Consider the following 15,337-nt stretch of genomic DNA (forward strand, 5'->3'; position numbering starts at 1 on the left):
TCTCTATTCTTATGGATTCACGATCGGGCAGAGTAGCAGAAAAAGCAATGAGATTAGTTTTGCTGGTAAACGCCTGTCTCACCAGGCTCTCGGTGTAGGGTGGTGAGTAAGAAAGGCTGGGTTCCCTTATGCGGGACAATGATGAAGAGTGACCTGCCTGTTAAAATGTAGACCTGAAAAGGTTTTGACCAAGTAACACTGACTGTGGGAACCTGACCAGATAGATATATTTCTGTCTATACATTAGTCTTTACTTCCCTGGTATCTACCTGTAAATCTAGAACTTCTGCCGCCCTTCGAATAACAACAGTGAAAAGGGCGCTTTGCTATGTGATAAAGCCCGGGGGGGGGATACAAAGCTTGTATATAGGGAAGTGTCCAGCCCCAGGGCACCCTGAAGTTCTTCATACCAGTTTTCGAAATCCTATTGGGGAACATAGTTGTCTCCTTCATCATAGTCTGAGTCAAATGCAAAGTCTTGGCCCCACCAGGTGGGAAAGGCAAGGTATCAGAACCTGAAGGGTTGCCGACTGACTGCCTGCTGGTCAGAGACAGGTGCAATCTCGGTCAACATCCAGGTGGATTCTGCTCGGAGTCAGACGGCAGTAGGAACTGTTTATCCTCCTCTGTCTTCAACTGCATCAAAGCAAAAGGACCTAAGACAGGGGAAAGTCTCGGAACCAAAGTCACAATGGAGCAAGAGCTGAACCTAACACAGATCCTTGGGGCACAGAATAGCACTGAGGAGCGGACCTGACGATGAAAATTCAACAGGAGCCAAGTGAGAAGATCCTTGAGGCCCAAAGCCTGTGAAGTGTCAAATATCCACAGCAGGACTTCTCTGAATTCCTTTACTTCCTGTGGCAGCGCCAACATTACTTGAAAATTTAGGTTGTGTCTGGATCAAAGTTTGAATCGGCTTTGATGGAGATCAGAAGCAAGACAGCGAGACACGCTGACGCCCTGGCTCCATTTCTTTTTTTCTCCAATATCTTTATTTTATTTTCTTCATAACAAAATTGAAAGGAATGAGACCACTACAATTGAATACGTTTCTCAATGCAGTCCTGGACATAGGAGTTTCATAGACACAGCTTTAACTGTGAGACATACAGCATTATTTTTTACACATATTCAACATTAATCCTTGTAGGGAATCAGTCAGGAAACCCCTAATGTGGAGCCCATGGTCATTCTAACCTATGAGCCAACTAGGTCTGGTTGGTGTCCTGTAAGTAGGGGACTGTTCCCAGCCCAAACTATACCCTCCTCTCACCACATACTCTCTCGAATTAATAGGAACAACCTCTGTTGTGGTATACAACTTTTTTTGCTGCCATATTCATGTCCATACCTATCTTGTGTTGCACATCTCAGGCACAGTGGTGAGGGGGACCTCCCCATGCGGTGTACTTTTTGCCTATAATAATAGATCCTGTGGAGGATCTTGAATTGGATTAGTCGTAAGTGCGCTTTGATGGCAACCTCTCAAGGGTGCATGAATGCAGCCTTCCAGCCTAGATCATCTAGTTTCCCCTAAGTCGTGTTCCCATCTAGCTCGTTGGAGAGACCAGATTGTCAGGCATTTTGCGGGTAACCGTTTTGTATGTGCAGGAGACTGCTCCCATTCCTAACCTTTCCATTAGCAACCATCCTTCCTGGGAGCGTATTGAGGGATTTCAACGTCTCTCAACCCTTAGGCCTGCCATGCGTGGCACAGTTGTGAGTATTTCAGAAACTGGGACTGGTGCATTTTGTATTCTTGTTGCAGAGCTGAGAAGGGCAGAATGTCTCCCTTGTCCAGGACATCCCCTACTGGTGAGATACCTACTGTGTCCCATGTCTCAAAACTCAGTAGTTTAGCAAATTCCTGTAGCCATGTCCCCTTGATGATTTTGCGTGTCCATCCAAGCGTTCTGGTGGCATTATGCCAAGCCAAGATTGGAGTTTGTGTAGCTAGAGGGAGGCCATGTAGGCCTGGCCCTCCACAGAGGTGATGGAAGTGTTATTTCTGGCCCAGATGTTCCCTCTCTAGAAGGTATGGTGGATGGTCGTGTGGGGTGGAAATCCAGTCATTTATAACAATCAAGCGTGTCGCCAATAGTATCCTTCTATGTCCGGGAGGGCTAGTCCTCAGTTATAGGGGTTACGATGTAGTGTCATGAGTGTTACCCGTGGGTGGCCACCTGACCAGAGGAATGCATGCAGTTCTGTGTTTATTTTAGAAAAAGTTATCCAGGGGATGGTTAATATGTGTTTGTAATGTGTAGAGCAGCTTGGAGGGGGTGGGGGGCAGTTTCTCCCACCACTTCCCATCATCTTGGAAATTTTAAACAATTCTGTCCACGTTTCGGGCAGTGCAAAGGTCTTTCATGGCTGTCAGGAAAATACCCAGGTATTTGAAACCGTCTGTGGCAACCCCAAGGCCCTGTGGCATCGGTTGGAGGGGTTGGGGGTAATGTCACATGCCTTCTTTGGGGAGTATAAGACTGAACTGTCCTAGCTCATTTCTTTTCTGACTGAATGATCCCCATATTCCTACATGGTTTTAAAGAGTAGTGGAGTAGTGGTCTGGGCAGGGTCCGTGATATAAAGGAGTATGTCGTCGGCATATAGTGATATTTTCCTCATGGCCATCACCTTTTTCAGGTTGGAAGCCATGAATGTCTGGGTGGTGTCTGATCTTGTTAGCTAGCACTTCCAGTGTGAGGGCAAACAGGAGAGGGGACAAAGGGCATCCCCCCTGCCTAGTGCCCCTTGCTATCAGGAACTCGCTAGAAGTTTGTACATTAACTTTGGCAGCCGCTACTGGGTTATGGTATAAAAGCACAATCCAAGGTCTGAATTTGGGGCCAATGCCAAATTTGCATGGCTTCTGTTCTAGGAAAGGCTCAGTGGACAGAATCACAGGCCTTTTTGGAATTAAAGGACAAGAAGACAAGAGGGGTATCTCATGACTGTATTGTGGTGAGCCAGGTATACGCCCTGCGGAGGTTAAGTCATATGGCTCTGCCCGGCATGAAGCCAAATTGATCTTGGTGGATCAATTTGGATATAACCAGTAGTAGTTGCGTGGCCAGGTTGTGGCGAGCAGTTATGTTTCTATGTTTAGTAATGAGATCGGGCGACATAATGCACATTTGTCTTGTGATTTTCCTTCTTTGCGTATAGAAACAATTGTGGCTCTCTGGAGAATGCCGGGGGTATGGGGTGGAGGGGGGAATTCCCTCTTCTCTAATGCTTCTTGAAACGTGCAATAAGTGAGGCCCTAGAAAATTGGTGTATGTTTTGTAAAATTCTGCTGGGAAGCGATTTGATCCAGGAGTATTCCCGGGACGGAGCTTGGCTATTGCCGCTTGTACCTCGGCTAATGTTAAGTCTTGTTCTAGGGCTTCTCTGTCTGCGTCCTCAAGTTCCAGGCCAGGGATTTTGTCAAGATTTTGAGCTATTGCGACAGAGTCTGCGAGAGGCTGGGCACTATGAAAGTGTGCATAGTGGTGTTCTTTCCTGCTAAGCCACTTAAGTATTTTCCCCGCCTGGTCCCCTGTTTAGTGCAATCTGTGATGTGTGGCCTGTATGTGTTTCTGGGCCTTTAATTGTGCTAGCTCTCTGTATTCTTTCTGGAGGGAGGCCACTTATCTTTGGAGAAGGGGGTCTGTCTTCGTCCCCGGGGATCCCTCTAGTTGCAGTATTTAGGCTTCAATCTCCTATAGCTCTCGGGTGTCCCTCGTCTTTTTTTTTGTGCTATCATATTTTGTGTTTTATTGCATAAGACTGCCTTATAGGCCTCCCACAGGATCACCCTTGAGGTCACTGAGTCTTGATTATCTGCAAAGTACCTCTCTCACCTCTGAGCCTATGTGACACCTCTGTCATTCAGGGCCGAGGCGTTCAGTCGCCATCCTGTGGCCCTCCGCTCCCTAGGGGGTCCAACAGTAACCTCCCTCGGTCCCTTTCTTGAGTCTGAGCATGGCGGAAAGTGGCCAATCCCTGCTTTGACTTCTTGTGCTGTTTCTTGGACTTAACCGAAGACTGACTGTCCCTGATGATGATCTGCCGTGGGAATGACTACGGAAGTAGGAACGGTACCTTCCTTTTGACTGGTTGCGATGTGGGGCTTTCCTTGTGTTTGGCAGTGTAAACTTTGGCCTAATGGTCAGTTATGGCCATCAGGTTTATCTGAGTGCAGTCAGCCCACACCCTGGAGTTGTGTTGTAACCCCAGTAACCACAAACAGACTTTGTGAGGATCCATCACAGACATCTATTTGCAATTGTCCATACAAGGTTTAAACCCCATTCTTTTAGACCAGTGACATTTTCCATTTCAGACCAGAATAATTTGTGAAAAGTAACAGTCAAAAGTCCAAGAAGCAGCTTCAGATCTGCGCGTGCAACCACAGAAAGAAAGGAACGGATGTCAGCACGCATTGGTGGAGCTTATCTGTGGCTCCACTCATCATTTCTGGAGTGGACCGGCATTGTTGCGAAATAGCATTGGTCCCGAGCCGATTAATGCCTTCTACTGGCACGCAGGAATACAGTGTTTAAAGTTTCTGGATCCAGAGAGACACCTGGGAAATATTTGCAACATGACAAATCTGTAATTAGAAGTACCCATCAGAAAATGCGTTATGAAGCCTTACCATATAAAACTAAGTAGCTTCAGGTTTAATTTTGTTACACATCTTCCCAGACTTTTTTTTTGTTCAGAAGGCAATGCCATTGGAAGTCACAGCAATCTAATCAAAGAGCACCATATCTTAGCTGTACTACGTGAAGAGAGACAAGCTAGTTATGCTTCCAGGACAACAGCTGGAAACAATGTCATTTAGTGAGACTTTACTCCAAGATGGCCACCAAGAAAGAACACTACTTTAGTATGCCCATTTCTGAGACCAGCCTCTGCTGCGAAGGGGAGTCCAGTCTATTCTATTGAAGTGGTTCCTGTTCAGACACCAGCTCCTTAATGTCCAACAGTTCCTGTTTTTGCCGGTGTTTGAAGAGCCTCTGATCACTGTACCAGTGAACTGCATCACCACCAGCTTGCTTCTGCTGTTGTATACTTTGTGCTTCAGTCCTGCTAGATCCAGGTGTGCCATCAAAAACTTCATCATTTCAAGAACTGTACTACAAATGGTGCTTTTGTGAGCCTTTGGGCTTTTTCCTCCTGGGGCAGTCAGGGACTACTTTCCAGACAGCAATATCTTTTATAACCCGTGCTACAAATAGAACAGCCAGTGTGGCTTCTGGAACGTGTCACATTTGCCTACATACGGCTAAGAAAAGGGGGAAGGCCCAACACATGTCTGGTTCTTTACAGTGCCAGAGTGATACAATGTTGGTGCTAGTCAGATTAAACATATGTGTCCTTTTTCTCTCCCTTCATATTAAGATTAAGACTTCAGATAGCAGCTACAGCAGTTTCAGGCATGGTCTCACCTTCATACGTCCTTTTTCAGCTCTCCAAGTTACCCCTTTACTATGAGTGAATGATTTAAGAGGTTCCATCCAGGTTGGCTGATGCCGTTATCCAATGCATCATAAAAAAAAACTCTTTTTCGCACAATCTTATGCTGAAAGGTGATGATTTCAATGCCCTGGTGTCTCAAGTATAGCTAGACCTAGAGGCCTGCTACAGATAGAGGGTTTGGATGGAAAGCCTACTGGCAACACAGTTCAACTGCTATGTTGGCTTCTGAAACTGCATTGTCTTGGAGGTCACATGGAGTAGAAAATGGTTCGCCCTTGCCCGAGACTCTTTATGGGGCCTTCATTCTAGGTGACATGGTTTGGATTCAGCAACTCTATGAATTCAATTTAAAATGCTTGCTTTGCATATCCAGAACAGAAACTGAAAAAGACCCTGGGTTATGCTGTCATGTCAAATGGCTGAAGAAGACTCATGTGACGCTTGCCACACCCACTTTGGCTTGAGGGGAAGTGAGTCGAACAATAGCTGGGAGCTACATAGTTTGGTACAGTGAAATATCTAGTGTCATTAGCGGCTGCCACTGTCAAAGCAATATGAGAACACCTAACTGACAATCAAATGTAGAGGTAAATCTATAAATAGTTATGATATATGTAGGTAATCTAGCCATCCAGGGAGTTAGTACAGCTTGTTACACAATCAGCTTGGTGTGCTAACGCCTTTGTAAGGACTAATGCGTCACTGCACCAATACTTGGATGTCAGAATTCACTTTCAAAATGCTTGAATACTCACCTAGAATGTTCTGCAGTAAATGTATCTTTGAGCATAAAGGCTCCTTCATTCTCAGTATCTCTCCTATGGGGAGTGAACTGTTGTTTACAGCTGGCATTGTAAAATATATTTTGGAAGTCCAAGCATGTTGTAATGATAAATACTTTGGATAGTGCAAATAATTACATGTGTCAGCATTTCTGCAATTTGCTTGACTGTGTTGTGATTATTTTGTGAGAGGATAAGGCTACCCAACACAATTCCTGAAATGGGTGTTGTCCCACCAGTAAAGCTTCTGTGTTTTTGAATCAGTTATCACCCCAACAAGGAGGTCGGCAAAACATTGTTTGCTACCTCAACCGTGTCACAAACCATTGACACATAACATTCTAGCTCGTAAATAAGAGGGGGTGCCTCTTTCATGCCCTCTCCTATTTGCAATATGGAAAATGTTACTAAAGCTCTTTTCTGACTGGTAAAAAAAAAGACTTTTGTACATTTTACAAACCCCTTCTGTAACAACAAACCTATGATTTTGCAGTGTTTGCAAAGGCAAAAGGGGTTTGCAAATCAGGCCCTTTGTTACCCTCTTTGAAGTGTCTCTGTAGCCCTCTATTTCCTCTGCACAAATTCCCACTCCAATTTAATTCCTTGTTGCCCTCACAGAATAGGACCTGCTGCTAACTGTACAGAGTTCAGCCTTCAGTCTCTCATGCAAAAATGGTGTTTGCTTCATTTAATAGGAGTGCCAGGCAGGCACGGAGCTATGATGGATGCTGGCTATTGATTCTATTGTCTGGGCCAGTGAATCCTTGTTGAAGTCATCAACTCAGCATGTACATGAAAAAGTAGATTCTAGCTGTCTAACTATTTGTGTAGTCACATTATCGGCTCCTGCATAAACTATTTTGTCCGTAAAGCCCTTTTAACTCCCAAGTCATGTGGCTTATCACATCAACATCATTGTGCTGTGTTATGACCTATCTGTTATTCATTTGTGCCACGGTACTCTTTGGAGGTGCTGCAAGAATAGCAAGAATCTTACTATGTGTTATCTGCTAAACTTGTGGGCAGTTTAATACCTGTGCTCTAGCCATGTTTTTGCATGTTGAAAAAAAGCTTCTTAAACTCTAGTTTGCTTTTGGGGTCAGCCTCACAAAAACAATCTTGTTTGTAAACATCTTCTCCTTTTCAACATCTGGTCTCACATTTATTAGTTGTTGGCCTGTAATAGTTGATTCGATTGGCATCCTGGTATCAGGGGTTTTAATAGGTCCTGATTCTTCACATGCTTTTTATCTGTTTCTCTCCTTTCCTAAATGATAACATTGCAATCAGTATCGGTTGAGGGCTTTGGCAGCTATCCAATCTACCTCAGATCAGCTCCTTGAGTTCCGGTGGAGTATATCCACATCTTATTTTTCTGTTGCCCTGGATTTCTTATTTTCACTACTATTCCGGATCTGGGGAGGGGTGGGGGAGTTTCCAACAACTTAGTTTGTTGTTTCCTGAATGCTGGGCTAAAGTTGTCAGCTTCTCTGTAACAAGGAGATTTGCACTAACTGTTCTTGGGCCTTTTGAAGTAACAGTGTTTGAAAACTAAAGTGCAAGTATAAGGGATGTAGATTAAAGGCCATTATATCATTGAGGCATAACTAGGCAAAATGGGTAAATGTTATAATACACAGTGTTTTAAATTTCCAAAAGCGAAGATGATATAATATTACATAGTTTACAATCATCTTAAGAAGCAAAGGACGTGTTTATCATATAAAAAAAATACTGCATTCAGTATGACATTTGAAGCTTGAAATGAAAGGTACTTGAAACACATATTTTTAGTAGACAGTACTTACAAACCATAAGACGAGTTGACTTCCAAACTAGTTATCTGTTGTGGAGGTTCACCACTAACCCACACTAGCTGAATAACCAGCTCTACCTGGTAGCCCGCCGACTGTTTCACTGGAGTGCTTTTAACTCTGAAATATAAGTAGAAATTGTACACTGTAAACCAGAGAAACTCGAGTTAGCTTGAGTTATTGGAAACAATCAGATGAAACATTGGAAATGTAGTGACCGACAATTTGTCATAAATAGCTAAAAGCGATTCTGTGCAATATACATGCATAAACAGCTTTGACAAATCCATCAGCATTCATGATTTAGTGTGCACGAACCAGACTCAAGAGATTGTTACTGTACTGCACGAATGATATGACGACGCTTCGATGATTCAACAGCCTATACTGGATAGTGGTTAACAGCAGTAGAGAATTCATAAAACATGTAAAAAAAATTATATGAATGTACAAAATTTCAAAACAATCCCAGGCCTAATATAGAGAGTTATTTAAATACCAAGGGAAGGGTCAGCAACCCAATAGTTTGGTTTGAATGGAGTGTGTGGTGCTGTGATTCAGCACCTCAATTAGTTCCAAGTGGAGGCCAAGAGTGTGGTGACTCCTTTTTAAGATAAGAAAAGGGATGCCAGTTTCAGTTGGTTCTAGTGGATGAGGATGGATAGCACGTAATAAAAGAAGAGTCTTCAGGATCTGGACTTCTACAGGAAAGGGAACCATATACGCATTATAAAATTGTGAACTACAAGGTACGGGTGGTTTTCATGCATGTAAGGGGTGGAGAGTTGGAGGTAGTTAAAGACAAAGGGAAACATCCAACATTTTAGTGTCTCATTACAGTATGACTGTGGGTATACAGTACTCTTAAAGCTTAGGCACTGAGTGCCCAGGCCAAACAGCTTTTTTTAAAGTGATAAAAAAAATAAAAGGACAGGCCACTTTTATTTTGGTACCTGGACATATTTTATGTTCCAGTCCAACTCTATATATGTATTTCTGTATACTGCAACTAGTGAGAGAACTTTTAGTCGCTCCAAGTGCAGTAGGCTTTTTTTCCTACCCTTCCCAATGGAGGGGTGGGTACAGGCCCCTGCTACCCACCTTTTGCCAGCAACTGAGCACATTTAAAAGCTCCGGGTGTCATAGGTGCCCCTCTTACTTCCCATTAAGCGCTCCCATCTCCTTGCGCCACAGTGACATCAGCAAAGGCTGCTCATAACACCCACCCACCCACTTCACTAAATATAACTGGTGGGAAACATCAGAAAAACATATCGGAACTTGTGTACACCGGACTTCTTTTTACATGTCAGTCTCTCTAAGAGAATACAATTTGTTGGGCACAGGACTAGTTGGACTACCGGGGAATGGTCTGCCCTGCGTGTGGTCCTGGGACTTCTAGTTCTGCTCCTAGAGACCTTTGGCTGGCTCGGTTGGTCATGGACGCACTAGTAGGGTCAGTGTGGTGTCCTGATGAGTTACTGTCTTTATTGCTAGTAGTCATAGATTATGCAACATGCAAAAATCTAAAGTGCCTTAAATGTTTTCACGTGTATCTCGATTCATTTGAAAAGCCTGATCCCATGGCAGGGTTGTGAATTGTCAGCAGTCAGTCCCTGTCCCTTGGTTGCATGTAAACAGTAATTTTGACTGCTATGAAATGTTAGCTGCAACATTTTATTTTTTGCTTTGCGTTTGTCCAACAGATTACTTACCCTCAGTAAAGCTCTTTCCGATGGGGATCTATCTAACCTCAGATTCCTCACCTTGTGACTGTTTCCTCAAGCATCGAACTAGATCTGGAAACTCAATGGCAGTACACCTGCGTGTTGTTAGGCGGTGTAATGCAGCTCTGCACTGATGTTGTTCTGCTCCAGAGGAAACTAGCAGCGGCCACAGGAAAGCACCACTCAACAGCTGCTTTTGAGGGCTTGCCGGAACCCTGAGAGCCCATTGGCACATTGACTTGACCAGTGTGCAGATCTCTAGTTTGGGCCCTTCGTAGATGGAAAAGGGATCTTCCCAGCCCAGTAGAGATGCATACGTGACCATTGGGTAAATGTGAGGGGTGAGGGGACAAAGAAGTTTTGTGATGTATCCATCAGAAAGAGAATTACCGAAGGTAAGTAACTTGTTTTAATGATAGATACCTCTAACAGCAGATTCCTCACCTTGTGAATAGATACCACAGCGGTAGGTCAGTGGAATGGTGCAGACCAAAAAGTCCTTAAAGACTGAATGCGCAAAATACACATCTTGACTGACCGAACTCTCAAGGCAATAGAGCTTCATGAACGTGTCCATTGATGCCCTTAAAGGAGCCACAAAGAAATCCAGGACAGGCACACCACGTGCTAGTACAGTGTTAGCAGCCTCGGCTCGTGTAGAATGACCAATGGGACTAATTAATCTTCAGATGGCTGCTCCTTATCTAACGCATATCAGATTTTAATGCAGAGGACTAGAGATAATTTCTAAAGTGCCTTGTGCTTGTTTCTCCTAAGAAGGCCACAAAGAGTTGATTGTCCACCCAATAGTGCCTTATTAGGATCAAATTAGAAATTAAATACTCTCTTGGGGTCCAAATGAGAACATTTCTCCTCTTTTGAAAGAGAGAGGCAGGCCAAAGAAAGTTAGAAGGGTAACAAAAGACTGACAAGGAAAGTTGTTACCATATAAGGCAGAATTTAAGTTGCAGTTCTAAATAACATTGTGTCTGGAAAAAATATTGTGTAAGGCACTTAGAGAGCCTGCCACTCCTTCAACCAACAAGCTGATATTTTTGTGACCAGTAAAACCATTTTCAGGGTTGAGAGACGTAGTGGACAACTTTTTATTGGCTTAAATTGTTTGCACATTAGAAAAGTGAGAAACAAATCCAAGTTCCACTGTGGCATCATAAAGGGCATTGGTGAAAACAAATGTTGTAAACCTTTAGGTAATCGTATCACAACATGTGTTTCAAACAAAGAAGGCCAATCCGGTAACTTTAAAAAAAATCGAAAGAGACGACAAATAGCTTTTAACAGTAACCACCACAAGCTCTTGCTGGGTTAGTGACAAAACAAACAACAACACTTCAGTCAGCTTAGCTTGTAGCAGGTCAGTCTGGCGGCGGCGGCACCAAGCAACAAACATGTTCCAGTGTTGGGCATACATGGATTTCATAGACAGGCACCTGGGTGTCAGAATAACATCAATGATTTTGAGTGGAAGACTGAAGTAGACTAGCTGCTGCAGCTCAATCTCGATGCATTGACATTCAAATTATAGAGGCTTGATTCAGGACCCTGCCCTGTTGCTCCAGCAGTACATCCCCTGAAGCATTAGCATGATGGGAGGACTGATGCTCTTTCCCATATGTTCTTGACACCACACTCTCCTGGCCTAACCTGGAGCCACTAGGATGACTTGGGCCCAGCTGGTCCTCTGGGTTTAACTGCCTTTCATGATCTGCTAGGCATCAAAAAATGAAATTGCTTTCCAAGGCATTTAAAGATCCCACAAGGTGGTTCACAACCAAGGAAATGCCCTGGCGGGTAAACCTCTTTCAGAGATGCAGAGATTCCTGGCACAGAACCTAAGGACACACTCCGCCCTGCTTGTTACTGTACAACATTGTGGTGTTGGTGTCTGTGAGCACCACCACCAGCCTCCCTTTGATGGATGGTAAGAAGGCCTTCAACATCAAGTGGATCACTCACAACTTCAACAAACTGATGTGAAGGAGAGTTTCCACCAGAGACCAGAGTACTCATATTTCTGCTTCTGCTAGATGGCCTTTCCAACCCAGTAGAGCTGTGATCGCCGTCAGCTCTGGGTGTGATAAAAAGAGGCATCTGCTCTGGCCCAAGTGTTGTCTAGCAGCTACCACTGCAGATCTTTTGTAGTCCCCTACAAAATGAGGATGGAATCCAATAGGTTCCCCTTGTGCTGTGCCCATCCGGACTTAAGATCCCACTGTACAGCTTGCACGTGACGTTTGGCGTGGTTGGCTACCAGAATGACAAAGGCCCGATTGCCCCAGCAGCTGCAGCGTGATCCTCACTGAGAACCAGGAGAGAGGCTGAAATGGGATCATATCCCAAATGTCCCAGACTTTCCAGTCCGGGGGAATGCACACAACTGTATCCAGGGTTGTTCCGATGAATGGGAGCATCTGCAAAAGAGTCAGGTTTCACATTAGCAGTTTGCAAGTAAACCCCAACTACACTGGAAGGTGTGCCATCGTCTGGAGGTGGTCCACTACTGACTTGGACAAGTCCATCTTCAAAAGTCTGTCATCGAGGAAGGGGGAACCTTAGCACACTCGAACTCCGGAAGTGTGCTGTGACCAATGCCATCACTTCTGTGAACACCTAAGGGACACTGGTAAGGTAAAAAGGGAGCACCACAAACAGAAAATGCTCCTAGTCCACTGTAAAGCATAGTTAACGCCTGTGGACCTGCAAAAAGGGAATATGGAAATATGGTTCCTTCCATTCTAATGCTATAACCTGGTCTCCAGTTTGCAGGGCAGACAAAACCTGGGCAGCATAAGCATCCTGCATTTGTCTTCCTCAGGAAGGACTTAACAGGGCACTGATCTAAAATAGAACGAAGGTGTCTGTCCTTCTTAGGTACAAGGAAGTAGTGGGAGTAACATCCAGTTCCTATTTTCAAGGATGGAACATTCTCTATGGCTTCTTTGACCAAAAGGGACTGCACTTCCTGCTACAAATATGGGCTCCTCCGCCAACCACTCTGATGACAGTGGAAGGTGAGGCAGTGTATATAGAAATAAGGGGTCTTATTCACTTTGGAGGACATAAGCGTCCGAAGTAATGTCTCAACACCCTCTGAGGAAATGTCTGATCCTGCCTCCTACAGGGTAGGTATGTGTTGAAAAGGACACACTAAAATGGTTTTGCAGTTGTGGTCACCAGAGGAGCAGTGGTCTGACTTGCAACTTGTCCCTATTCCCCTGAATGTCTCTGTGAGCCATGGCTTCGGCCAGGAAATGGTTGAAAGGTTATGTTTCAGCGGAGTCTGGAGTTGGCAATATTATAAATCCCTAGCATACCCATGGAAGGGGTGAAACTGCTGGGGAAATTGCCTAGTAGAGACAGAAAGTCTCAGGGAACATGCTGTGCCACAACTTTTTAAAAATGGTTTGAGGGTCGAGTCTACTTTCTCACCAAAGAGACCAAAGCCATCGAATGGCATGTCCACTAAGGATGGCTGGACATGCCCTGAGGGTCCCACAGTCTTCCTTCAGGTGTGGTACTGAAGCATCACACTTGTGCAAGATTCAAGCAATCAGTTTTGTCCAGAAGAGACTGAATAACAAATTTAGCTGCATCCCAGCCATCCTCTGTAATTTAAGATAGAGACGCCCATGGTGCTCCGGAATAGCACGCAGGATTTGACCTACGATGTCCTACAAAGCATGGCTGTAGTGACCCAGGTGGCACTGACAGAACATAAAGAAAGGCTGGAAAAAGAAACAATGCACTTGCCATTAGGAGGGGGTTATAGGAAAGGTGACCGGGTTTACTCTGTTGGCGGTGCCACTACCATCACACTCTCTTGGTATTGAGACTCGAGTCAAAGTCTCCCTGTGCTGGTCTGTAGCAACGAGCTTGTCAGTGGTAACTACTGACTGGGAGCACAGAATATGTTTTTGCTCAAGAGTGTATGTGTAAGACCCTTGTTAAATGGCAGGAGAGATTCAGTAGGTGCCTGGCCAGCCTTAAGAATGTCAGGAAGTTAGTTTTTATTTCCAAGGTAGGGAGCTGCAAGTCAAGGACTTCTTCAGTCCTTCTCATAACCATGGCATAAGGAGCACTCTCCTTCGTGGCAGGGCCAGGGAGAGACAGCAGTCCAGTGTCTGAATAGGTGTCTAATCTATAAACATCCTGTAATTCTGCATACCAAGAGAACTCATTATACTTTGGGACTAATGTACCCTCTTCATCATAGTTGTTTTTTTGTTATAAATATTACTGCTTTTTTCTGTTAGAATAATAAGGTAAAGTGCCATGAATACCGGTGGCGACCCCAAAAAGTTTGTATTAATTGACAGCATAGCCAGTATTACAAATTCAGCACAGAGAACAAGACAGGTATGTTCAATACTCCTTGACCAGACGGTTTCTATCAGTACAGCTCTAAGTCATGGACACGCTTTTGGCTGCAACACTTTCAGTGATTTACTGTTCTTATGATAGCAAGTACCAAGAGCAGTTGAGTGACTGGAGGTCAGTCATGTTCTTGGAAATCTTTCTTGGGTTTCCAACTTTTTGAGGGCACCCTCATGCCTGGTACACAGTTTTTTCGACTGCATGCACCAGTCCATATTTTGTGCCCCCTTGGTGTACCTGGGGCAGAGTCACACTGCCCCAAAGTCTTGACTACAACCCTGCAGGCCACCATCAATGCCACATGGCAAAACAAAAGAGGATGTTAAGGAAGCAACTGGTCTCCCCATATACCCAAACTGCTTGTACACTGAAATCCAGCTCTTACTCCAGTGGCGTTGTATACCTGTTCAGAACTCCTGTAATCGCAGGCAGGACCATAAATAGTGAATTAGTGTGCCATCCTAATGGCATCCCCACAGGTACCCGCTGTTATCCAATCCCTCCATGTGATGTAACCTGGTCCATGTATAATACGCCTAGTGCAACATTTTTGATTGCACCAGCCAGAAGCCCATTCCAGCAACCACTTGCAGCAGGTATTTACTCCAGTCTGAGTCCTACATCTGTTCCAAGTCTTGCCCCCACCTCTCTCTAAGGCTCTCCAGAGAGTGTTGGCAGTTATGCAATAAAGTTTTGTGTATGTGTGAAATAGCGTGTGAGTGTAGTGGTGACAGCAGCACCCTACATTCTAGTGGTGATTCTTCTGCAAGATCCCATAGTTGGCTGGATGGTCAGTGCATGCTCAACTTGCAGATATTTATAACTTTATGACTCTCACAATGCTTACTGCTCTTTTAGGTCTGAAAACGGAACCATACCTCATGCTGTCCACACATCACCTGACCCATTTATCGCTATTAGGTCCCATTTCTGAAATCCTTCTAGTTTTTTAAAAGTCTGCACGTCCATCTGAGTCCCACAGGTAAGCCTCCATGGTCAGCCTCATTATAGTCATTGTTATTAGAATCAGAACCAAAGAACTGGTGAAAAGTATGAGCTCTGTTGCCTGGTAAAGGTAATGAGTCAGGGTCGGATGGGTTGGATATTGACTGTGCTCCGGAGGGATTTGAACAAGGTAGAGACAAGG

The 15,337-nt window shown here is 44.5% G+C and overlaps 1 protein-coding gene across 2 annotated transcripts in view; it reads right to left on the reverse strand.

The window, feature by feature from the left end:
* The window catches only part of STXBP5 (syntaxin binding protein 5), a 933,640-nt gene that overhangs the window by 331,821 nt on the left and 586,482 nt on the right, over nucleotides 1-15,337 (reverse strand). For both annotated transcript variants that reach the window (XM_069235194.1, XM_069235193.1), the window contains exon 17: nucleotides 8,063-8,188. In XM_069235194.1, coding sequence (XP_069091295.1) covers nucleotides 8,063-8,188 — 126 coding nt within the window. The remainder of the gene's footprint in view (nucleotides 1-8,062; nucleotides 8,189-15,337) is intronic.

Source organism: Pleurodeles waltl, chromosome 5 (genome assembly GCF_031143425.1).
Source record: "Pleurodeles waltl isolate 20211129_DDA chromosome 5, aPleWal1.hap1.20221129, whole genome shotgun sequence".
In the NCBI taxonomy this organism is placed as follows: domain Eukaryota; kingdom Metazoa; phylum Chordata; class Amphibia; order Caudata; family Salamandridae; genus Pleurodeles; species Pleurodeles waltl.